Source organism: Nelumbo lutea, chromosome 3, assembly GCF_056320005.1.
Source record: "Nelumbo lutea isolate HS-2025 chromosome 3, American lotus-T2T, whole genome shotgun sequence".
Lineage (NCBI taxonomy): Eukaryota > Viridiplantae > Streptophyta > Magnoliopsida > Proteales > Nelumbonaceae > Nelumbo > Nelumbo lutea.
In genome coordinates, this window is record NC_142686.1 from 8124112 (window position 1) to 8148871 (window position 24760).

Consider the following 24760-nt stretch of genomic DNA (forward strand, 5'->3'; position numbering starts at 1 on the left):
TTTATATTATTAAAAGTATTGGACATACATCTAATTAGTAGCATTTATTACTAAAAAATTAACTTAAATATGGGATTTAATAAGAGAGAATAAGAGTTAATATCTTAAATAAAATAGTTAATGAGAGGGAATTAAATGAGGTGAAAAACATTAATTGAAATAACATTTTCAACCTTCATAATTAGAGATGGACTAAATAACAAATGTGGGCATCTTAGTTAAGAAAAGTTCCACACCTTCATTTGTGTTTTTATATACATATCTTTATAAATATAAGGCATGTAGATATGGTACTATACTATTATATATTATTATGTACACAATACTTTTTTAAATATATATTTTCTGTGATGATAAATATAAAGTTAAATTAAAATTTTAATTCATATGAACCAGCCCAAATGTCTGACCTGACCCAACCTAAGATCAGGCCTAAACATGTAATATCAGGCCCGGGGTATGGACCGGGTTAGGCCCAAAAGGCCCGACCCTTGATAATCCATAACTTTGACCAATCAAAATCTCTGTATGAATTTTGATAAATACCACCCGATTGACTACCACTTTTATGATACTCGTTGGTTGTTTATAGGTTTTTCTGATCATGCCTTCATAGTCGAATTCATTTTCTTTGATTAATTTGATAAAACAAGCGTTAGGTTTAAAAAAGTCATTTCTTACCTCTATTTAAAAAATCGTAGTAAATAGCGTCTTCAGGTCATGATGGCCAGGCTTCGGGCTGGGCCATTCGAATTTTGGCAAAAGCTAACCCAAGCACGGCCGACGAACAGATCTTAGAATTTGGAAACTAAGGATGTGTTACTCAATATGCCTGGGTAGGTTTAATAAATACATGGTCTACAGGGGTTTCTAAGTAAATCACCCTTTTTTGTTTACTCTGCAAGACTGCAACTCTCTCCTTCGTCCTCTACCACCTCCGCTCGTCTCCAGTTCCGCTGTTTGCAGAGAAGACAAGGGAGTTTCGGGCGTTTTTAGACTGGGGCTTTGAAAGTATGAATGCTTTATTAGTTTTTTCTGAATTACTCAGTTTAATTTACAGATGTTCTGAATTTCTCAGTTTAATCTACAGTTATTCTGAATTTCTCAGTTCACCATTCTTCCTCATCGAATTGCATTTTTTTAATTTGTTTTCTTAATGAAATTTGATATAGTTTCATTTCTTATTTTCATAAACAGCAGAAAATCGTAATTTAGTTCCCAAGCCCCCGGCCTTGCGGTTATATTTTAACAGTTCCAGTCGTTCAACCCTCGTTCTTGCGATCAGAATTAACTACATCCAAATTACTGACAATCTCTTAATCAACTTCACGGGCTGCCATCCTCCTTGAGTCCCTTAACGTCAACAGAGTCAAACTTTATGATGCCGATCCAAATGTCCTCCGCGCATTCTCTGATTCAAATCTTGAGTTCATAGTAGGGGTTGGAAATGAACATCTTCTAAACATAACTGATTCCAACAAAGTCCAAGCCAAGATAACCTGCATTACTGTTGAAAATGAAGCAAAACGTCCTTCCGGAAATGCAGTCCATCTACAGTACACTTGTTTCCTTTGGATTAACTCCTTCTCCATTTCTTTTGGGCTTTATCGACAGGATTTGGCTGAGTACATTGAACCCATTCTCAAATTCCAGTCCCAGATTAATTCTCCTTTCCTCATAAGTGATATTGGAAACGTACAATAGTTTAGAGGATTAGTTTCAGAAAATTTTAAGGCAACTCTGTTTTGTATGAATTTTCTGTTAGGGGTTTGGTCAGGTTGCAACCCATCCATTTGCCACCCTGGACTATCACTATGAATTTTATTTTGTCTATTTCTTTCAATAAGCTGAATTATAAGTGTTCAGCTGGTCACGTGCATTACAAATGGAGCTTCCAACTTGGCTAAAATTTATTGGTAGAAGCAGGGTGGTCGCTGTAGTGCCCCAAACGGAGGATCCAAAATCTGGGCTCAGTGTCAGACTTTCAGGGTTCAAAGCAGGTGTAGTTTTGAAGGAAGAGCAGATGAAACCCAGGATGATGGCTGGCAGCAGTGGTGACACTAAAAATCCAAAAATCAAGCCTCGTCCCATTGTTCGTATCGGGATATTCCTCATCTCTCACGGCATTGTTGTTAGGTATTCTCTCTATTCTCTCTCTCTCTCTCTCTGAAATCAGCTAGATATACATAAAAAGTTTGTAGGTGTAGTAATACTAGTTAGCTGCCTGTGGTTGTGATACTGATTTATGTTTGCGGGTTGGAAACAGTTTGCTTTGCTTTGCTGCAGGGATTGTGGCTCTTATTCTGTTGCCTCTTTTTGCTAAAAATACCTATATTTCAGAAAATGCTCTCATGCCTGGTGAGATTTTCTCTTCTTTTTCTTGTTTGCTCTTAGATTCAAATTGAAATTTGAAAATGCTTTAGCTTCATACCTAGAAACCTTTTATTTTTCTTTGGTCACACTTGGCAGTTGGCACCCGGGGGGGGGGGTTTAAATGCTTACATTGTACTTTTATTATTGTATACTTGGAATAACAGCTGTTAACAGAACTAGGTTTAGTGTGAGATCAGCCAAGAAACTAGAAAGAAGAAGAGAAGAAAAAACAGAGGAAGAGAAGGAGGAGAAGAAGAAAAAATAGAAGAAAAAGGAGAGCAGAATGTAATGGTTCTGCCGCTCCCATTAATTGTTATTTATACGAGTCATTAAAAACAAGTTACTATGACTAAAGTGCCCCCATCACCTATAAGTAAAGGAAAGAACAAATAATTAACAGTAAAACAGCAACAAATAGATATGAGTCTGTCAACTTTTAGAAGCAACTTCTATGAACTTTTTCTTATATATTTCGTAGCAGCATTGGAGCTGGAACTTTACCATCTTGACTTCATCCCTAAATCTAAATGTAACCAATTTATCATTTCAGGTTCTGCCAATTCCATGCTTTCTTCTCAGGATGTAAAAGAAGCAAACAAATTGGTTAAGGACATAATTGGCTTGAAACTATCATCAGAAGAAGCCAGAATGTAAGTTCCACCTCTACATAAGAAATTACCTTTTCATTTTAAGATTCCTTAATCATGTAATATCTTTCAAATAATTGGGTGTTTCCTTCTAACATTGTTGGTGTCATATTGGTATTTGTTTGTTTCATTATTCTAGTAGGTGACTAATATGGACTTGGAATTGCACTTTGCTAGCATTTGGTTTATAATTAATCTTTCATGGAATCTCCTGAATGGATGAAGTGTGTGTATTGGAGTCCAACACTACATATATTCTATGTAATTTCAAACCTTTTTCTATAAGTATATAATGCTAGAATTCAAAAAAAAGGGGGCTGTGTTAATTATATATATTCTTTTTTATGGAGATATTCATGAATCCATCTTTTTTCATCTTGCTCAGTCAAACTCTCAGATCCACGTGTGGTTCTGATTTTTGTTCTCCCGTGCATGCAACATTGTTTATGATGAAACCTTATTTATGGTTTAAAATTCATTAGAAGATAGTGTCATATCCCATTGCTTTTGGAGAAAAAGCGAATGCATGCTGCTAATTACTACTAAGTTGAATGAACTTATATTAAATATACAAAATAATTCTTGCCAAATTATATATTTCCATTCTATTCCTCAGTATCTTTTGGTAACTAAATGGAAGTGCCGGCAATCATATTCTATATGATTAATATCTCTATGTTCTTTGTCAATTAAAATGCTGGTAGCAACCAACCAGTTTACTTGCCTTGCCAGGCCAAAATGCCTAGGCATTATTTGACTGCTACACTAAGTCACTAACTACAACTCAATAATAGTGTCACCAATGTGGCGAAGCAATCAATATCGGTGTCTAAGTAGATACTAGTTGACCAAAATGTTTCAAATTTAAGATATTGAAGTGATCTTATAAATAAGATAACATGGATTGCAGATATGCGATAAAAGAATGATACAAAGCATTTAACTTAGAATCTTTATTTTGCTAACAAAAAAAAAAAAAAGAAAAGAAAAAAGAAGGCTAGATGATAGGGTTACAGCCTTGTTTTTCAAAGAAAGAGTGCAACCTTGACTATTGATGTGCCCCTTCGTTGTGGAAATTATACCAATGGTCTAGTAGACCACTGATGGGAAGAAATAAAGAACTCTTCTTCCACTATCTTCTTTTATTTTCAGCGTTAGCCAACCATTTGCCATCACATTTAGAAATCAATAGAATGCATATAACAAAATAATTGCATACACTATTATCATGATATAAGTGATCAGAGATAAACACAAACAAATAAAGCTTTGAAATAACTTTGTGGTTGACTAGTCATTATTTCACTAGTCAACCTAATTGATGCTTAGTAATCCCAGCAACTGCACAATGATTATCAACCAACTCATTAATGACGTAGTTGGTCTGGCCCTCAACTTGCTATTTGATGATTACTTGATGTTGTGATAGCATTGCTTAATGAAGACTTATAGCAAACTCAGATCCTCTTCAAGGGAGGATGTCCTCCTGAATTTATAGAAGAAGACAAGAGAAAGAAAATGAGGAAAACTTCATTCACACTTTATTGTAGGTACAATGCTATCTTATTACTGGCCTAGCTCCTATCACAACTGACTTGACAACAGAATTACAACAACTTGTCAACTTGTTTAGTTATCTTCAACTGCCTTTGAAACTGATTCATTAGCAGGCCCATGTCTTGCATCATGATAGTGCTTCATCTGGTCTTGAGCATGTGCCAAGTGTGATCTCATGAGGAGTTAGTCTCCCAAATTACCCTACACTGTAATCTTTGGGCCATTAATTCTGATATGTTTAAAGGATTCTCAGTAAATGATCTCAACAGAAGTGCACAGTTTCTCTTCTCCCAGTAGTCTCCCAAATTACCCTACACTGTAATCTTTGGGCCATTAATTCTGATATGTTTAAAGGATTCTCAGTAAATGATCTCAACAGAAGTGCACGGTTTCTCTTCTCCCAGTCGATCCCCCCCCCTGCTGTTCTCTGTGTGCTAGTAAATAAGAGGGGAGGGAGGGACAACTCTAAACTTTGATGGGAGCGCGTCAGGCAACCAAGAAGTAGCTGGTATAGGAGGCATAGTAAGAGATGAAAGGGGTGTTATTGTGTGGACTTTTAGTGGTCCAATAGGTGTCGCTGATTCTACCAAGGTGGAAGTGTTGGCAGCTCTCACGGGAACCAGAATAGTTAGAAACCTGGGCATTCAAAACTTAACCATAGCAGGAGATTCGGCAAATACTATCAAATGGTTAAGAGAAAAAGAAGGAGGTCCGTGGAGATTAAGTCATTTTTTGACAGAAGCTAGAGAATCTCTGGATCTGCCGAGTGCTAATCAGATTTGGATTCCGAGGGAACCACCCTATTGTGGATGGTTTAGCTAAGTTAGGAGCACACATGGATGTATGTATAGTGACAACTTGATTCCAGTGTAATCCCCAGGGGTTTCCCCTTTTATGTTGTACATCTCCTCATGTACTCTTTATTTTATCCAATAAAATTCTGTTACCTTTTCTAAAAGAAAAGTGTGCCTTATGGTCATGGAGAATTTCATCATGTGAGGAGAGGCACTCATCAACCGTCACATTGGCTGAAGAGCCCCTTTCGTAAGGAAGAATAGATGGTGGATCTTTGCCATGAATGATGAGTTGTACCAGAACTCTGCCCAAGGCAGCCATTGTACCCATTGTTTAGGTTTGCCCCCCACAAAACAACGTAAATAGGTCTTGATGCATCTGTTTACAACCTCAGTTTGCCCATCAGACTGAGGATGATAGCTGGTAGAGGTGTTGTGCAACTGCAGCTTGAAGTATTCTCTCCAAAAGTTGCTAAGTAAAGATGGGTCTTGGTCAGTTCGGATTCAGTGCGTTTGGACTTGAAGGGATTTTCTCTTCGAGTCCACTAAAATTTTGACACGTCTTTTGGTGCTAGACTGGTCATCACCGGCGACCGGCTGAAGTTTTACTGCAGGTTATGATTGATAAAAATATTTTTAAATAAAAATTGATAAATATAAAATTTTGTAAAGAAATCTAACTAAATATTGACAGAAAGTTCGAAACCCTCATGTTCTCATACTCGAACCCTTCTCCCCCAACCATTAATGGGAAGACAAAACCTTCCTCACACGGTTGTGGCTTTGGATTTGCTAGACAAATCCTTACATTCTCAATCCAAACGCAACTCAAGCCTTGCTCCTCCAACCATTAATGGGAAGACAAACCCTGTTTTGGCTTTGGATTTGCAAGATATGAGACGTCTTCTTCTTCCTCCATACTAAGCTTCTGAAAGTAAAAACAATAGCTCCAATTCTCCAAAGATATATTTTCAAGAAAAATATATTCAAACAGTCATGCTGTCACGCACAGGGTTTTCTTTCACGATAGGCTCTCAAAAATTTCTATTTTCAAAGGATTCTTGGGTTTCAGATTTTAATACGAAAAAGTGGTATTAGGGATTTTTGGACAGAAATCAGTGAGTTCATTAACTTGGTTGGTGTTGACAACTTTGCAAAAATGACTTAGAGTTAGGATCTTCAGTCTTACAAAGGATTCTTGGACACAAATCAGCGTGTTCATTAGCTTTTTTGTTCTCAGTTTCTGCCTTCTGTATTTTGGGGTTTCATTCACCTTTGAACACTTTGATGTTTGAAACTTTCCGTTAATACCATTTTTGTCGTTGCTAAAATCTACAGTTGTCGTTTTGTTGCAGTTTGAACACCATTGATAAGGCTTATTGTTGTTACTGGTTGGGGGGAGAAGGTTTGAGTCACAGGGCTTTGCAGAGACTGCTCTGCAAGTCTTTTTCGCAAGTTGCAGAATGTAGATTTTTTTTATTATATCTTTTATCAATTTTTATTTAAGTTCCAACCGGTTGTAAGTAATGGCTAGTTAAGCATGAAATGATGTGTCAAAATTGTAGTGGACTTGAAGAGAAAATCCCTTCGAGTCCAAACGCACTGAATTTTCCATGTAACCTCGTAACTCTCTAACAAATGCTTCTGCCACCATGGCAGCTGTGTAGGAGTGTGCTAGAGGTATAAAATGACTGTACTTTGATAGGCAGTCCTCTACAACAAGAAGAATTGATTTTCCCTTTGAGATTGGTAATCCCACGATGAAGTCCATTGAGATCTAATCCCATACTTGGTTTGGGATGTGCAAGGGTTGTAAGAAGCCTACTGGGTTTCTGGGCTTCATATTTCTATCGTTGACAAACATCACAAGAAGTGACATAGTCCCTTATTGTCTTGTTCTCCAACTCAATAATAATGGGCTGCTAATCACTTATATGTTTTGAAGATGCCTGAATGGCCTCCCGTGGCTGAATTGTGAAAAAACTGTAGTAATTTAGCTAAATGGGCTGAAGTGGTCAGAATGACAAATCGACCTTTATAGTAGAGTGTAGAGTCACAAACTTAATAACCAGGAGTAGATGTTGGGTTCTGGGCCCATTTGAATCTTATCTGGGCCAGATTTGCATCATGTAGGGCCTCGGGTTGGAGCAACTCCAATAGTGCTGGACCTGGAAAATGTAAGTTGGGGCAATTGGAGTTGTGTTTGTTCAAAACCACATTTGGAGGCCTTTGCATATAATTGGTATTGTCTCAGAAGTTCCAAGGTAATGGTTAAATGGTGTAGGTGGGAAGGCCAATCAACACTATATACATATCATCAAAGAAGACTAAAATAAAACGATGCAAATAGGGATGGAATACCTCTTTCATGATGGCTTAAAATGTTGCTGGTGCATTTGTCAATCCAAATGACATGATGATGTCATGCATACGGAATGCAATTTTTGGTACATCAGTCGGGTGCATCCATATTTGGTGCTAGCCTGACTGTAGATCAAGCTTAGAGAATATAGTAGCTACATGTAAGTCATCTAATAGTTGGGAATGGGAAACTGGTCTTTTACTATAATCTGATTTAAAGCACGGTAGTCAAAGCAAATTCTCCGAGTCCCATCCTTTTTTATTTTTTTGACCAAGAGGATTGATGCTGAATCTTGGATAACAATAGGGTCTGACATTTGATGGAGCTGCACCCGGGATGATGTCTATGGTCCATGGGTCTGGAGGGTGGTAGCTCCTTAGGCTCCTAGAAAATATTCCAATAGGTGTGGAGCAACTGCCGGAGGCCTTGTTGGTCTTATGCTGAAATGGATGCTTCCTCTGGAATTGTCAAAACTAGGCTGGGGTCCAACCCAATATGCAATAGGATTGGTTGCCCTTCATTGTAACTGGTTTTAATGATGGCTCTCAGCCCCTCAGGTTGTGATGAAATTGTGGCCAATCCATCCAAACAGTAATTCTTTCCATTAAGGGAAAAGTCCATTGTTAGCTGAGACCAGTTGCATACAACTGGCCCCAACTGTTGTAACCATTGTACACCCAGTACAGCATCTACTCCACTAAGATCCAATGGATAGAGTTCCACCTTGAACAAATAACCTTGAAACTTTATGTCAGCGTCTTTGCAAATATTGTCACAGCTGATAATATTACAATCAGCTACATGGACTTTGAATGGTGCCACTTGTTCAATGATTAGGCCTAATTGTTTGGCAGCCACTTGGCCACAAAGTTTAATGATGACCCACTATCAATCAAGACTGGAATAGCCTGGCCCAATAGGGATCCAGCTACTCTCATTGTCTGGGTGGATGTTAACCTTGTTAATGCATGTAAAGAGATTTTGGGTTGGTCTAGACCATATTCAGGTCCATACTCTCATTCAATTTGTATGTGATTTGGTGTGTACTGGGCCTCACCCTTGGAATCCAGTTCCTCCGCTTGTCGCAGAAATAATTTCTGGTTCTTGCATAGTTGCATTATATTTATGCCCAAGGCCGAATTTGTCGCCGCAATTATAGTAGAGACCGTGGTCTCTTTGGGCCTGCATCTTGGCCCATGATATTTTTCTTAATAGTACCGGGGCTGGGGTGATGCATTGTACTTAGATTGTGGGCCTTCTGTCTACGTGTTGGATTGAGTTCTTATGGGTGCCTGGCCGGATCTCAGGGTTGATGGCAGGCCAAGGCTGAACTGGCTTGGTCAATTCACTCTTTTAAGGCAACTGATTCTTTCTTCTTGCAGTCATGCCAAACCAATCGCTACAAGCATTGAAGTGGGTTGAAGGGCCTTGGTTTCTATTCTTATATCATCTTTCAGGCTACCGATGAAGCAGCCAAGTAATGATTTTTCAGGCCAATCTTGAACCCTAGTTGATAACCTTTCAGACTCAATTTGATAATCCCTCATAGACCCTGTTTGCTCGAGTTTAGACAGGACTTCATCGTAGTTGTGAAATCTTGTTGGTCCAAAACGGATACACAGAACTTCTGTGAAATCCACCCAAGAAACTTGTGGATGGGTATGACAAAACCATTGGAACCACAAAATTGCTTCTCCTTCTAGATGGAATGAAGCAATGGGAACCCTTTAGTGACTGGGTGTATCATGGTATTCAAGGTATCTTTCCGCCCTAAATATCCAAGGTATGGGATCCTCACCTAAATATTTTGTTTGGCCGATCTACTTGCCGTCCAGGCACAATTTCCTCCTTTTTGATCTCTGCTGTTCCCTTCTTGATCACTGGCGTGGTTTCCGCCCGTATAGTTTTTCTCCAGCTGGGCCATCAATGTTGCCAGAGTGTGTTGGATTTCTTGCAAATCACCTGTGGTCTTTTGCAGATGAATCTCCATTTGATCCATTCGCTTTTCCATGGTTTCTGATCGTGTGCTTGGCATAATGCCTCCTGTCACAATCTCTGATACCAAATGTTGGGGATCTGCCCAACTTGGTTCCTCTTTGAGGGAGGATGACCTCCTGATTTTGTAGAAGAAGAAAAGAGAAAGAAAATGAGGAAAACTTCATTAACACTTTATTGTAGGTACAGTGCTATCTTATACTGGTCTAGCTCCTATCATAACTGACTTACAACAGAATTACAACAACCTGTCAACTTGTTTAGTTATCTTCAACTATCTTTGAAACTGATTCATTAGGCTGATGTGGCCCTCTTCTTCTAGAATATACCCACAGCTTCTGTCTGTTTGTGTCTCTAACACTCTAAGGACAACTTAAAGCAGATTTTGGAATGACTAAGGCAAAACCAAATCAAAAACATAATTTCTGAACTACTATTCCAAACCTTAAACAGAAGAGATTTTGTAATTCTTGACAGCTGAGCTAAAGAGGAATGAAGTGGACCTGATACATCTATACCTCATAGCAAGCTTCCTCTTGCATCCATATACTGCTTTGGGGCTCAGAAATTACATGTGGCACCCAAAGCAGGAATGTCCATATTCTCAGATTTTGGCCCTACACCAGCTTTCCCTTTTTGGGTAGGCAAATAGGCTACACAACAGTGGTATCCCTCCCTAAAACCTTAACACCCCCCACCAACCTTGGTGAAGGCAGGACTTGATCCTTGGTCTCTGCTACAACCAGTTAGAGACTCTACGAGCAAGCTAGCTGGTACCTTCCATTTTTCCCCTTCTCTCCTTTCTTAGTAACGGCAACAGTCTAAAGTGAAGGAAGAAAATGTAAAACGAGTATCTGGGTTTGGTGAGAATAGAATTTTGCACTGGTTATGAGGAAAGTCTGGCCATTAGCTCCCTTGAGAATGTAACCAAGAAATTCTAAACATACTGCATAAATAATGATGTCAGTGCAAGAAGTAACATCCTTCTAGTAATCATTGGATGAATCTCTTCTTCAGTATTTGTGACTAGCATCTTGTGTGATAAAGGATTTATAAGTGGCTAAGTTCTTCTATCTTCCAAGTGTGAATGAATTTGTTTACATGTTTCACTATTTCTAGGTGATTTCTTGCACTTTTGCCATAATTGTATCTGAGAGATGCTAAAATCAATACAAAGACCATTGGCTCAGCCAAACCTGAATGCTTATTAGTGTTTTACAAGCCATTGCTTTTCCTTGGAGTTGTTTAGAAGTTGAAGCTTCCCTTTGCTTAACAGTATAAGCCTGCAAGTGAAGAAAAATATTGTCTTATCTTCTCAGCATCTTTGATTGTTTTATTTTATTTTATCATTTGTTAGTTTTTTTCCCATTTTCAATTTATTTTCAACCTTATGGTTGTATCTTATTATGCATATCAACACAGAGAAATTCCAAGGTTGATAGCACAGCATATGGCAGATGCAGGTTCTGAAGTTTATTATCACAAATTTCACCCTCAAATGAGTCAATTTTATCCACTGCACTTCTTTTCTGGTAGCCCTAATTCTGGGAATATCAAAGAGAACCATAGTTGTGTATCACATGCCATCAATACCGTTGGCATAATAAGAGCTCCACGTGGTGATGGAAAAGAAGCTATTGTTTTGGTGACACCTTACAACTCAGAGAAGGTTGAACTGGGTGAGGCTTTATCATTAGCCCTTGCCTACTCAATATTCTCCTTACTTACTCGAGTCACATGGCTTGCAAAGGATGTTATCTGGCTGGCTGCAGATGCACGATATGGAGAGTATGCCTCAGTTACTGCTTGGCTAAGAGACTACCATATTCCTCAATTCAGTACTTTGGAAAAAATAGATGCTGACATATGTTTTGAAAGTGGTTATCCTCATGAACAGAATGAGAATCAAATCAGAACTGATGTCATCAGCCGTGCTGGAACTATGGCTGCTGGACTTGTCTTTAAGGTTGTGGATAAACACAAAGAGACTGAGAAGGATACTCTCAGTATATATGCTGAAGCATCCAATGGACAGATGCCAAACCTGGATCTTATCAATATTGTGAATTATTTGGCTGTGCATAGACAAGGCTTGCGTGTAAAGGTGGATAAGTTATATTTTTTACTTGACTCTGTGTTCCTCAAGATTGTTGGTGATGTTCTTGAAACAATAGGAAAAGTGGCCAGAAGCTTGAATGCTCGATGGGAATTTGGTATCCCTGTTGCGGATTATATTGATGGTGCTGCTACTCTTGCAAGTTCAATGTATCATCAGGTAATTACCATAAATGGTTGCTTTTTCTTGTTATGGTGTATGGATTAAGGAACTCCAGAATACATGTTTGTTAGAACACAACGGTGAACCATCTATAGTCTACTGCCAAACATGATTTACATTTTGGGGGTTTTGCTTACTATTTGTTCAATCAATCACTAAGGCATACCTATGATCCTGAAATTGGCCTTATCAGATTATAAACAGTGTTCTTTGACATTAAAAAATAAGTTCTTTGGAAGCTGCCTTCATTTGGTTGGGTTTGATCTTTGGCATGGGATATCCTTATGTGGGATTGTTTAAATGGTTGTCCTCTTCTAGTTAAATGGAATTTAAATATGCTTCGTTAAGCAGTTACTTGGTGTTCTGTTGATTTTCTTCTGATATGATTGAGAAAAAAAGAAGGCATATCTTATACCTCATGGCCAGATTTCTGTGATGTTGCTGTTGTTTACTTGTTTATAGGCTCTAGGTGTGCCAACTGGTTCACATGGTGCTTTTCGTGACTACCAAGTTGATGCAATCACATTGGAGATTTCACCTAAAGTTTCTCTGAATAATGAAGTCAGGATATTGGAATTTCTTCTCCGAGGTGGCAGGTTAGTGTTCATTTACCTCTTATATATCCTCTATATATAGTCCAAATGTTGATACTAAAACCAATCCCTTTTTTAATCATCATTAGGATGAAAAAAATTATAACATATAAAGCACATATATTTGGAAACATGGACATCAGTTCAATCTTTTCTCTTTTTCCAGTTAATTAAATCGTGCCTAATGGTGAAAGAGAAAAAGTTAATGATGTTCAAATTTTCCCCTATCTACCACTAGTCGAGGTAAGTGAGTTTTGTTGTTCAAGAATGGGATGTGGTCTTTCCTTTTCCACATGACATGGAGTGTATGGTCGATGGTGAAATATGATGATATGTGGGTCTGGTCATCAAAGCGATGGGTTTGATGCAAAGTTAAAGTAGGGAGTGATGTCTGGAAAGCATATGGGTAGGGTTAGTAGGTACAAGGAAGGCCCTCGAATAGCTGCCTACTGGGCAATGATATTTGTGTTACTGAGGCATGAAAGTTAATGGTGTTTAAGGCATAGGTATAAATAAGATTTCGTCCAATTTTGATGGGGTAAATTAGGGGTGGAAACAATTCGTGCTTTTCAAGAGCTATTCTAGCTCGGCTCGGTCTAAATTGAGCTTTGAGCCAAGCTCAAGCCCAATATATAGGTTTGTTTTCTAATCGAGCCAAGGCCGAGCCCAATAAAGCTTGGCTTGTAAGGCTTGTGAGCCTAAACAAGCTTATATATATATTACGTATAAAAATAAGAAATATAAAAATATTATACATATAAAAAATAATATATATAATAAACATATTATATATAATATTTTTATTGTTATATGTATAATAATAACTAGTTTTTATAATTCTTAATTTTTTGTATATAGTTTTTTTATTTTATGGAAGCTTGGCTTGTAGTCGAGCTCGAATTTATGAGCTTTTGAGTCCAGCCAAATTCGAGTTCATGTCTCTAGCTTGAATTGAGTTTGAGCTTCATAGTTTTTTGGCGAGCCGGGCTCGAATAGCTAGATATTTGGCTTGGCTCAGCTCGAATCCACCCATAGGGTAAATAATTATATTTAGAAACAATTACATGAAAGAAAATTAAAAAAAACAATTACATGAAACTAAGAGATCATAAACGTATTTTATTAGTGTGGACAAATTCCATAAACTTACAATTTGGTATAAATAATGCGTTTGAAGGACTGTGCTAGCATTATTCAGTAGGTGTGAGGAATCAATTGTAAGGGTAGGGCACACTCTGACTTGAGCTATCCATCTAATGAGAAGTGATAACAACCCATGGAGGACAAAAGCATAAAAAATGGCCCTAATAAAGTCTATTTGCAAGCCAGAACCTTAGGAGTAATAATAAATTATGGTGTTCAAAGTTTTTTCTTTTTTTTTTACTCCTCATGCTTTGTCATTCAAATGGCTAGTGGAGATTTTGGGAAGGTATTCCGAATCTTTTTTCAAGACTTGGTCTATTGCTGATTTTTTTTTCCAATTTTCACCCAATAGTGGTGTCTCATGGTATTATTATGGCTGGAGGGGCTTATTGGACTTTGAATCTTTAAAATCCTTTTTCTCCTTGTGTCATTATCTGTTTTTCCCCCCTTCTCAAATCCTATTGGTTGTTGGATCCAATAGGAGTCCTCTTGTTCTTCTTTTTTCATTAAAACTCTATCTCCTATGTTAATGAGACAAATAACCCCCAACAGCTCATTACAACTAGTATGAGAAAATTTAATGATTTTATTAATTGTAGTGAGCTTAAGGAGTTTACTCTTGTGCATGGCCTTTTTACCTGTCCAACTTCCAAGAAAGCCCAACTTGCTCGAAGCTTGATAGGTTCCTTTTTAACGAAAGTTGGGAAAATCATTGGAGAGATTTTCTATCCAAAGCTCTACCTAGAGTTACCTCCGACCATTGTCCTATTGAGCTAGGACAAGAACCTTTCTGGAGTGGACCCAAACCCTTTAGAATCGAAAATATGTGGCTGACACACCCAGATTTTGTACAAAAGATTGAGGAATGGTGGAATCAAGATATGAGGGGGGTGAAGTGGAAAGGGCTAAGGTTTCATAAGAAGTTGAAAAGCTTGGGGGGGAACTTAAGAGAATGGAATAGGGACCTTTTTGGGAGAATAGAGGAACAAAAATCCAATCTGATGACCCAAATAGAGGACCTGGATGAGAAGGAATCTTAACGAACCATGAATACTCAAGAAAGAGAATTAGGGTAGAGGTTGAAAAAGGAATTAGAGGAGGTTCTTTTGCGAGAAGAGATATCTTGGAGGCAGAAATCTAGGAATAACTGGATAAAGGAAGGGGACAAGATTACCAAATTTTTTCATGAGATGGTCAATGGAAGAATAAGGAAAAACTTGGTGACTAAACTTGAAGTGGATGGTGTGGAGTTGGACTCCCAAGAGTAAATAGTCAATTGTTTTGTAACACACTTCAAATCTATATTAAGGAAGCCTCTAGCTAGTCGAGTGGAGTTGGCTGGGTTGGATTGGCCTACACTGTCTGAAGAGATGAAATTGTGGTTGGAAAGGAGTTTTGAGGAGGAGGAAATACGACAAGCAGTTTTTTCAATGGATAGATCTAAGGCACCAGGGCCAGATGGCTTTACTATGGCTTTGTTTCAAGACTGTTGGAACATAATTAAAGGAGACTTGTTAGAAGTTTTCAAAGAATTTGAGGAACAACCTATCATTAGACGTGGAGTAAATGCCACTTTCCTAGCCTTGGTCCCTAAGAAGAAAGAGGCCAAACATCCCAAAGATTTTAAGCCAATCAGCTTGATAACAAGCATCTATAAGATACTGGCAAAGGTCTTATATTTGAGGATCAAAAAGGCTCTTTCCCCCATCATAAGTCAAGCTCAAGGTACTTTCGTTCATGGTAGACAAATAGTTGACCAAATTTTAATAGCAAACGAAAGTGTGGAAGAGATGAGAAGATTGGGTAGGCAAGGTTTTGTTTGCAAATTGGATCTTGAAAAGGTCTATGATTTAGTGGATTGGAGTTTTTTGCTAGAGGTGCTCAGAAAGTGTGGTTTTGGAGATAGATGGTGCAAGTGGATAGGTGGTTGTCTGACGTCTTGCTATTACTCAATTTTAGTAAATGGAGTAGTAAAGGATTTTTTCCTTGCATGTAGGGGCTTGAGACAAGGTTATCCATTGTCCCCATTCCTTTTCACATTGGTTGTTGATGATTTTAGTAGACTATTGTCAAAAGCAGACAGAGTTGGATTGATAAGAGGATGGAGATTAGGAAGAAATCAAGTTTTGGTTACTCACCTTCAGTTTGCAGATGATATCATAATCTTTTGTGAGGGATGTGATTTGTTGAGGGCAAGGAATTTGAGAAATCTAATAACCCTCTTTGAGAATGTCTCAAACCTGAAAATAAATTTTGAGAAGAATTGTATGGTGGGGCTAAATGTGGAGGGAAGGGAGTTGGAGTCTATTGCTGCCTGCTTAGAATGCCCTATTTCTGCTTGGCCCTTGACCTATCTAGTACTTCCCTTAGGTGCAAATCCAAAGGAAAGTAGGTTTTGGATCCCGGTGGTAGAGAAGTTTGAAAAAAGGCTAGTGACCTGGAAAAAGAACTATATCTCTCTGGGGGGTAGAATAACCTTGATTAGGGCCACACTCGCAAACTTAGCCATTTACTTTTTGTCTGTTTTTAGGATACCTGTTAGGGAAGCCAAGAAGATAGAAAAGTTGATGAGGGATTTTTTGTGGGAACCAGGTGCAGAGAAAAAGGGTCATTTGATTAGATGGGAGGTGGTGAGTCGAAGCAAGGAACAAGGAGGTTTAGGGTTAGGGAACCTAGTAAATAAGAACGAAGCTCTTTTAGGCAAGTGGTTATGGAGGTGGCCTCTGGAAAGAGAGAGATTGTGGCATGAGGTGGTGGCTAGTATCTATGGCTGTTCCGAATCTGGTTGAGATGCTGGGGCATCTCAACGGGCCACACTCACTACACCTTGGAAGGCGATTTTCGGCATCCTCCCAAAATTTCTCAAGTTCGTAAGGTATGATGTTTGCAATGGTAATTCTGTGTGCTTTTTTGGGAAGATGTTTGGGTGGGCAACCAACCATTAAAATACCTCTATCCCTCCCTTTTTTCTATTTCCCTCTATAAAAAGGAGCCTGTTTTGAGGTTTTTTTCTCCCCCCATTCTCCCATTGTCTCTTAATTGGGATTTTGGGTCCATAGAGGGTTGAGGGATGATGAATCGGTTTCTGCCTCTGAGCTCTTACTTTTACTTGATTCTATTTGTTTGGACCCTCCTAAACCAAATAGAAGAATTTGGTCTTTGACCTTGAGTGGCTCCTTCTCTTGTTCTTCCTTCCTTAAGTCCCTTTGCTCTACTCCTTCCCCTTTGTTGTTCCCAGTTAAAGAAGTCTGGTCAAGGCCAGTTCCACCTAAAATTGCTGGTTTTTGTTGGGAAGTGTATTTTGGTAAAATTAATACTGTGGGCAATGTACAAAAAAAGAGACCTTATTCATGCTTGTCCCCCAATTGGTGCATTTTATGTAAAGTGCAGAATGAGGACTGTTATCACCTACTGATTTCTTGCTCTTTTACAATAAATATTTGGAATCAGGTTTTTATGCTGTTTGGGTACAAGTGGAACCTGCCTCCTGAAGTAAATCTACTTTTTGATCCGTCTGTTTTTGGTTGGCCAACAAAGAGAGGGAAAGTAATGTGCAAATGTATTAGGGCAGCCCTCTTATGGACCATTTGGGAGGAAAGAAATGCCAGAATTTTCCAGGAGGAGAGAAGCATTGTTGAAATAAAGGATTGTATACTGATAAGGGCAATCCTTTGGCTAAAAACTACTGATCTCTTTGCGGATTACTCTAGTGACGACCTTCGAAGGAGTTGGGCAGTAGTGGCCTCCACATCATCCAAGAAAAATAGAACACAAGCAACTTGGTTACCCCTTCCGGAAGGAGTTGTGAAGTTGAGCTGTGATGGGGGCAGTCAAGGCAATCCAGGACCTTCGGGTATAGGAGGGATCTTGAGGAATAAGGATGGCAACATTATGTCCTTATTCTCAGGTCCAGTGGGTTATGGCGACTCTACAAGGGCTGAGATATTAGCTGCGGTACAAGGACTACAGATTTCCAACCAACTTGGAGTGACTAATTTGATAGTTGAAGGAGATTCTAAGGTGATAGTGGGATGGATGTCGGACCCAGAAACTGTTGTTTGGGGATATAGGGACATCATCAAAAAGGTTAAATGGCTTACGAGCACCATGTCAGTTAGCTTTCAATGGGTTAGTAGATCGGCAAATGCTTTGGCAGATTCTTTAGCTAAACAAGGGGCTTCAAGGGATTCTCTGTTTTTGGCTAATTTGTAACTGCAATTGGAACCACCTTTCAGGGGAGGTAACACCTCGTGCCTCCTCTTATGGTGCTTCATGCTTGTACTATTTCTATCTCTATTTAATAAAATACCATTCATTCATAAAAAAAAAAGAGAGTTGAGTTGGTCACATGCAACTAGTTCATCTGCATCGAAACTGATATTAAGTTGGAACTGGTTTTCTCCGCAAGAGAGACCAGATATTTTCTACCAGACTGAATATTTCATTCATCTGAATACCAAAGTTAGCCAACACATTAGCATATGGTCTAGCCTGACCAGACAAGATTTCCATTGGGGGTATACAACCAGAACTGAAATGTTATTCCAATTAATAGATAGCATCTCACCAAATTTGTTTCCTGTTCTCTCTCTACCTTAAGCATTGAGAAGCACAAGTCAGTCTATGTACTGTTTAGACCCTTATTTGATCATTACAATCCAAGTTTCTGTTTCTGATTAAAACTGGTGTTCAAGAGAGAAGTGGAATATTGTTAACTTCTGCATAAGAAAATTAGAATTTTTACCACTTCTGTGAAAGTTCTGAAAGATTTCAATAACATATTGATTTTGAATAAAACATTCTTCGTACTCTGACTACCTAACCTATTTCATGGTAGGGGACTTTTCATATATAATGCAGTGACATATTGGTTTTTATTGTTATTCATAAAAAATAAAATTAGAAGCATTGCCCTTCAAAATTCATCTCAGAGAAAAAAAAGAACATTTTATAAACCTGAATTAATTTAGGTTCTTGCAGTAGCCCTTTTGATTCTATTAAGAATAAATAATATGCATAATGATCCATAAATACTGCAGGAACCAGAGTATTAGCCACTGGGATGTGAGTTGGGATCACCTGCCAACAAAACACATTCCAACACCCTCCCAACATGATCTTGCACCACACATCTAACCATGAGAATGGGACCCATCATAAAAGTGGGACCCACCATTAATAAGATGTGTGGTGTCAGATCACGTTGGGAGGGTGTTGGAATGTATTTTGTTGGCAGGTGATCTGGACTCCGGGATGTTAGTAAGTCCAATGTCTTTACAGCAATGCACACCATCATATATGGACCAAACTAGTATTGGTGCAAAGTCCATACAAGTTTAGAAATCCATGAAGGAAATCCTTATCTGCATTTGTTGGACTATATGATGTGTGATTACAACTGGTATTGGACTTTGCACCAAACTAGTATTGGTGCTGTACATTGGGTGAAGGACCAAGTTAACTATATGATGTGTGATTACAACAAGAGGGCATCGGTTGAGATGTTGTGTGCCTTTGCCCAAGTATGTAATTTTGCTAACATGTTGTGTATAATTTCATCAATATGAGAGGATGTGCCTTCAAAATTTCTGCTGTTCCTCTCCATCCAAATAGACCATAACACTGCTTCAGGTATCATATTCCATTTGATTCTGCCGTTACTAGAAAGTCCTTCAATATTCCATCTGTTTAGAAAGTTTAGGACAAAACTGGGGAAGATCCAGCATAAATGCAGATTGGCCAACACTGTTCCAAACAAGCTTGCATCTTCCTGAGAGGTATTGCATAGAGGACAGTTGAGGGAAGTGATAGGGATCCCTCTCTTCCTCAGCTTGTCCTTGGTGAGGTATTTGCCATGTGTGGCAGTCCAGACTAGGAATGCAACTTTGGAAGGTACATTCTGTGCCCAAACAACTTTGTGAGAGAAGGTAGGCCTGTCCAAGTTAAGATGCTGTACCATAGATTTTACAGAAAAACTCCCTTCTTGTCCCATTTCCAAATTCTACTGTCCTCTGCTGACCTAATAGGCTGAAATTGTGGAAGATGGAGAAGTAATTTTTCTAGACTTTCAATTTCCCATTCAAACAGGTTTCTTCTAATGATTGGTGACCAGTGGCCATTAGCTCCATCATTGGAGAACCTCAGCAACAGTTGCCTCTTTGTTGGTGGCTGTAGTTGAAGAGGCTGGGGTAGGATTTGGCCAATGGTCTGTCTCCACACCAAGAGTCCAACCAAAATCTCTGTTGAGATCCATTGCCCAACTTGTTGATGATTCCTTCTAGAAAATGAGAATGAGTTTTCTGAATGCCTTTCCAGACAGCACTAAGGGGTTGTACGGGAAGCTTGATTAGTATCTCAGATTCCGTTAGAGACCATGTTTATTTGCATTCAAAAGCCCCCACCAACTATTCCTTTTGGCATTCAAAATCCCCCACCATCCTTGATTAGTATCCCAGATACCAAGGCCTCCCATCTCCTGGATTTATTCTCAAGGCACCATAAAAAATTACTTGAACTTGGCCATTGGATAGAGTTCTTAATCTGGTAATTTTGATCCTTCTTTGATGAACAACTATAAGATAAGCTCCCAGAGTTTCAAGAGCATTTTTCTCAGTCATGGGGCATCATTTAGGAAATTCTTTATGATAATGAATAACATGTAGCCATTCTTCTTTCTTTTTTTTTTTTTTTTAACCTATTTTTATGATGGTTTCTGAGCACAAAATGCCTCGCCATTCATATGGCGGTGGTTGTATGGGATTAGGTAGCTGGGACTAGTCTAGATCTCTAAGAGAGGTGCTTGACACACTTTGTACTATAATCCATTATTTTTCAAACCTTAATAAAGTTTATTGTTACTGATAGAAAAATTATCTGGCTGAGGTTTCATTCCATCCGTATCCCCAACATGATGAATAAAAGCAAGATACCTTACATGTAGTCCCACTCATTGCTTAAGGAAGTTTGTTTTTGTCACTAAATTTCTTTCTTTGATAGTTTGAATATTCAATATGACCAATAAAGTGCCAAGTGGTCTACTTTAGCAAGGGTGGTTGAAACCAGGAGGTGGTTTGAAGCCTCACAGTTTGGGGCATATCCTTGACTCCAATCTTCTGAATAAAATGCCAAAATGTGTATCCTCCCAAGACTAATGTGCTTCTTAGAGCTTAAAATTCCAAACTTCATATGATAAAAAGTAAAATAAAAAGGAATAATATTTTGTTTTTTTTCCCCCCTTTTGGGAGGGGTATTCTAAACAATCCATTTATGTTATGATTTTAAACTGGTAAAGAAAGATTGCACAATCAGAAAGAACATCTTTATCCTTATATCCCACTTCTCTCTTATATGGTTTACTAGTGTTGGACGGTGAAGATTGATCACCGTCGTCATGTTATTTTTGTTTTTCTACTACTGCAAGATAATTTTCCAATACAAATTTCTAGATGATAATTTATATGTGGATTGGTAAATACGGTCTTCTATAGGAATTCTTTGTTTCTAATCTTAGGCTTGAAGATTTTGTTATAATTGTCTGATATCTAAATAAGATAATTGATTGACATATTTTGAACTGTGTGGTTATCGGGCCTTATTTTCTATATCAATAACCATGGATTTTATTAATTATGAAAATAAAGGATACAAACAGCTCAAAACTGACAGTTATCATTAATTTCCTGGTAACACTAACAGATTTACATTAGTACCCAGACCCAGAGTCCCCCATGTGGGTATTTGGCCTTCTATTTTCTTTCCTGTATGTATCATTATTGTTGTTAGCATATACTTTGGCTCCAGAATCCTGTGCAAATGTTGTTTTGAACTCATTTCCCTGCATTATTTTCGTTATGCATTAGATTTTCCAACGGAGCACTATGTAGATGGAAAGCCATCATGAAGTGGTGTCATGTTAGTATGTTACACTTACTTTTGAGTGCTTAGTTTTTGTTACATAAAAGAAACACTTCAATTTTGACGGAATTGGTTTGGGAAGTTTCTTTTATTCTTTTTTTTTTTCAATATTCATTCATTCATTAATTTATTTGGTTTTTGGTGCAGGTTGATTGAAGGAACCATTCGATCAGTGAACAACCTGCTTGAAAAGTTTCACCAATCCTTTTTCCTCTATTTCTTGACCTCTCCCAGTAAATTCGTATCAGTTGGAGTCTATATGATTGCTTTTGGGTTGCTTGTTGTTCCCCTTCCAATCATTGCGGCATCTCTCTATTGCGATGCCAATGTGTTGGATTCTCACTGTATAAAAGAACAACAAAAATCTGGTCCTGCCTCTACCAATGAGGCTGGAATTGCTTTTCAGTCATGGAGATGGCTTCATGCTGCAAAAGTTGTTCTTGCAATTCATCTATGGGGTGCCATTGTTTCTCTACTTCCCTATCTGATGTATCAATTTCCTGAGACGACCCCAACGACCAGCATGCTATCCTGGGGCTTACTATCCATTGCAAGCCTTCTATTCTTGCACCAAATTCTGGGTTCCCCATATTCGTGCGTTACTGTGAATCAATCTCCAAATAGAGAATGGGCTGTTTTGAAGTCTATGATGATTGCAGCTGCCGGTATTGGTCTGGGGCTTATGTCAATCATTAACTTTGCAACAGCTCAGATTGGAGCTCTGCTGATTGTTCCAATGTGTTTGATGGTTCACCCATTAAAGCATGTGTACAGAGCTGGGAGATTGAGAACACTTGCAGTAACAGCCTGTAATATATCGTTGGGGTTTATAGGATTTCCTCCGGCTGCATTTCTGTTTTTGAAGGCATATTCAGAAGGTCTAGGCAGTGTCAGTGCAGGTGACTTCTGGAACTGGGTAGAGTCACTCTGGGCTTGGAACAGCGCCACTTATCTTTACTTAGGTTTGATCCATCTCCCTTGCTGGTTATTATTTATGTACGTTTTACTGCATCCTTGTTGAGTTTTCCTTGTCATAAAATTATACTTGAAACAATACTTGCACAAATGGATAATTTAGTTAATTAGAGGTGGTGGTCGCAAATTCTAACTCAGAGATGGTCTCCACAAAAAATGCGGTATTAAGACTTGGTCCCAAAGTGTCGGTCCTTCAGTGTGCATGCGTTACTTCACCCATGAAAAAAAATGGCTGTAACAGTCATCATGATGCAGAGGACACGATCAAACGAGTCCCTCATCTCTTGAGAGGTAAGGGTAGGCCTACCCAAGCCTCTCTCTAAAATTTGACTCCACATAGCAGACCCATCCCGAACCAAAGCAAGCCCAAGCCCAATCCAAACAAAAATCCTAACGTTACTCGGGTTGGGCTTGGTCAAAGCCTGGGAAGGTTAGTCGGGCTTAATGGTTTTTTACTTTGCAGTTTTGATGTCTTACATATACTGTACTTGGTACAGATGTTTGTGTTATACATGTATGTATGTATTTTAAGTGCATGCATATCGCATAGGTGCATCGCACGTGCTTGTATGTGGATTATGAAATACAGTATACGTATACATAGTGGTATGACTAATGAAAAAAATATGCATAATAATACATCTATATGTTGGGTGGGCCGGGCTGGTCAGGCTCACGCTCAGACTTTCAGAGGCCTCAACTTAAGCCCGTTCATATCCAAGGCTAGGAGGTTGGGTTTAGACGGGAATGACCAAGTTACATCCTTTGTCTTGGCCTCTTGGGTGGTGTTTGGTACTCTGGTTGTTTTCTCACAACCCATTTGTACTAGTGCACTACATCAGCACTATATATGCATTTTATCCTTAACTAATATTATTATTTTTTTGGTTGGATTGTTCTAAGCAAAATGGTTGTATTTGTGTTGTTGTTTCTAATGGTGCCTATTAGACCTATTCATGGGCCGGGTGGCCCGACGGGCCGGCCTGGCCTGGCTCCCGGATGGGCTTGAACATGTTTATAGGCCCATGGGCTTAAACTTGAGCCAAAAAGCCCGGCCTGCAATAAATTCGAGCCGGGCTCAGGTTTTGTCAAAATAGCCCGGCCCGAGCCCGGCCTGACCTAAAATTAGACTTAAAATGGGTAATGTGATTATGTCCATTTGAATAAATTTTTTGATTTAAGAATATAAAACTATGTTTTAAAACGTAAAACCATCTTGTAGGCCCATTGTTCATTTAAATAGGAAAAAAAACCATCTGAATTTTTAATTCTAATTTGAATAAGGAAAATTGTAATTTTTTTATTAGGTTGGGTTTCGGGCTTTTTATCAGGGTCGGGCTCGGGTTCGGGCCCAGCGTATTTCCATTAATGATGAGTAAAAGTCTGGCCCGAGCCCGAACCATGAATAGGTCTAATGTCTAGTTGGAATAAACAAAAATAAACAAATTATCCTTGGGTTATGTGCAGAATCCAACACTCCTGATTTTCAATGCATCAGTCAAATACAAACAAGTCGTGATAAAAATGACCATGATACCAAAAACCATGTTGGTAATGAGATCACATCTGTGCCCTACAGACGGTGCCCCATATGCATATCTCAGCATGCATTGGGAACATCTTCCAAAGTTGCCAGTGGGAAATGTTCCCAATACATGGTTGGGATATATGGGGCGTTTGTGGGGTGCAAATGTGAATTCCTTCATAATATATCAAAGATGTGAAGTACAGATTACACTTGCGTAAGTGCATTGCCTTGATGTATGTGGGATTTCACGGCTCAAAGCTACCTAATAGTATTGGAAATGCAATTTTAATGCATATGTACTGGGATTCACTTTGAATAGGCATGAAATATGCACATTGTGTTGGGGAACCTGTAAATACATCAACAATATTAAATCTGACTCAAATTACTGTAAATACCAATGTACAGAGAGCCAACCAGGGCCGAATCAGAGGCCAAACTGTGATGGTGTGATATATATGTATATATAATATAGGTTATATAAATATTATTATATAATATATTTTATAATTTTTAATATACTTAAATATGATGGATGGATGACAAATTTTTTAAAATTTAAAGCAAATGATCAAGGTTCAAGTCTCTTAATTTACATTCT

General features: G+C 38.5%; 1 protein-coding gene across 8 annotated transcripts; it reads left to right on the forward strand.

Moving 5' to 3' along the window:
- Window positions 1-715: 715 nt before the first annotated feature.
- Window positions 716-22768, forward strand: LOC148862719 (GPI transamidase component family protein / Gaa1-like family protein). 8 transcript variants are annotated; one of them, XM_088981466.1, is made up of 7 exons: window positions 716-1011; window positions 1201-2136; window positions 2267-2358; window positions 2924-3023; window positions 11151-12003; window positions 12469-12602; window positions 21804-22768. In XM_088981466.1, exons 2-7 carry the CDS (start codon window positions 1886-1888, stop codon window positions 22675-22677), a joined length of 2304 nt encoding a protein of 767 aa, XP_088837592.1. In that variant the 5' UTR covers window positions 716-1011; window positions 1201-1885; the 3' UTR covers window positions 22678-22768. The 8 variants fall into 8 exon arrangements, with proteins under 8 accessions (XP_088837592.1, XP_088837593.1, XP_088837594.1 ...); XM_088981467.1 differs by having other exon boundaries at window positions 1927-2136; XM_088981468.1 differs by having other exon boundaries at window positions 725-1011; window positions 1921-2136.
- Window positions 22769-24760: the final 1992 nt, after the last annotated feature.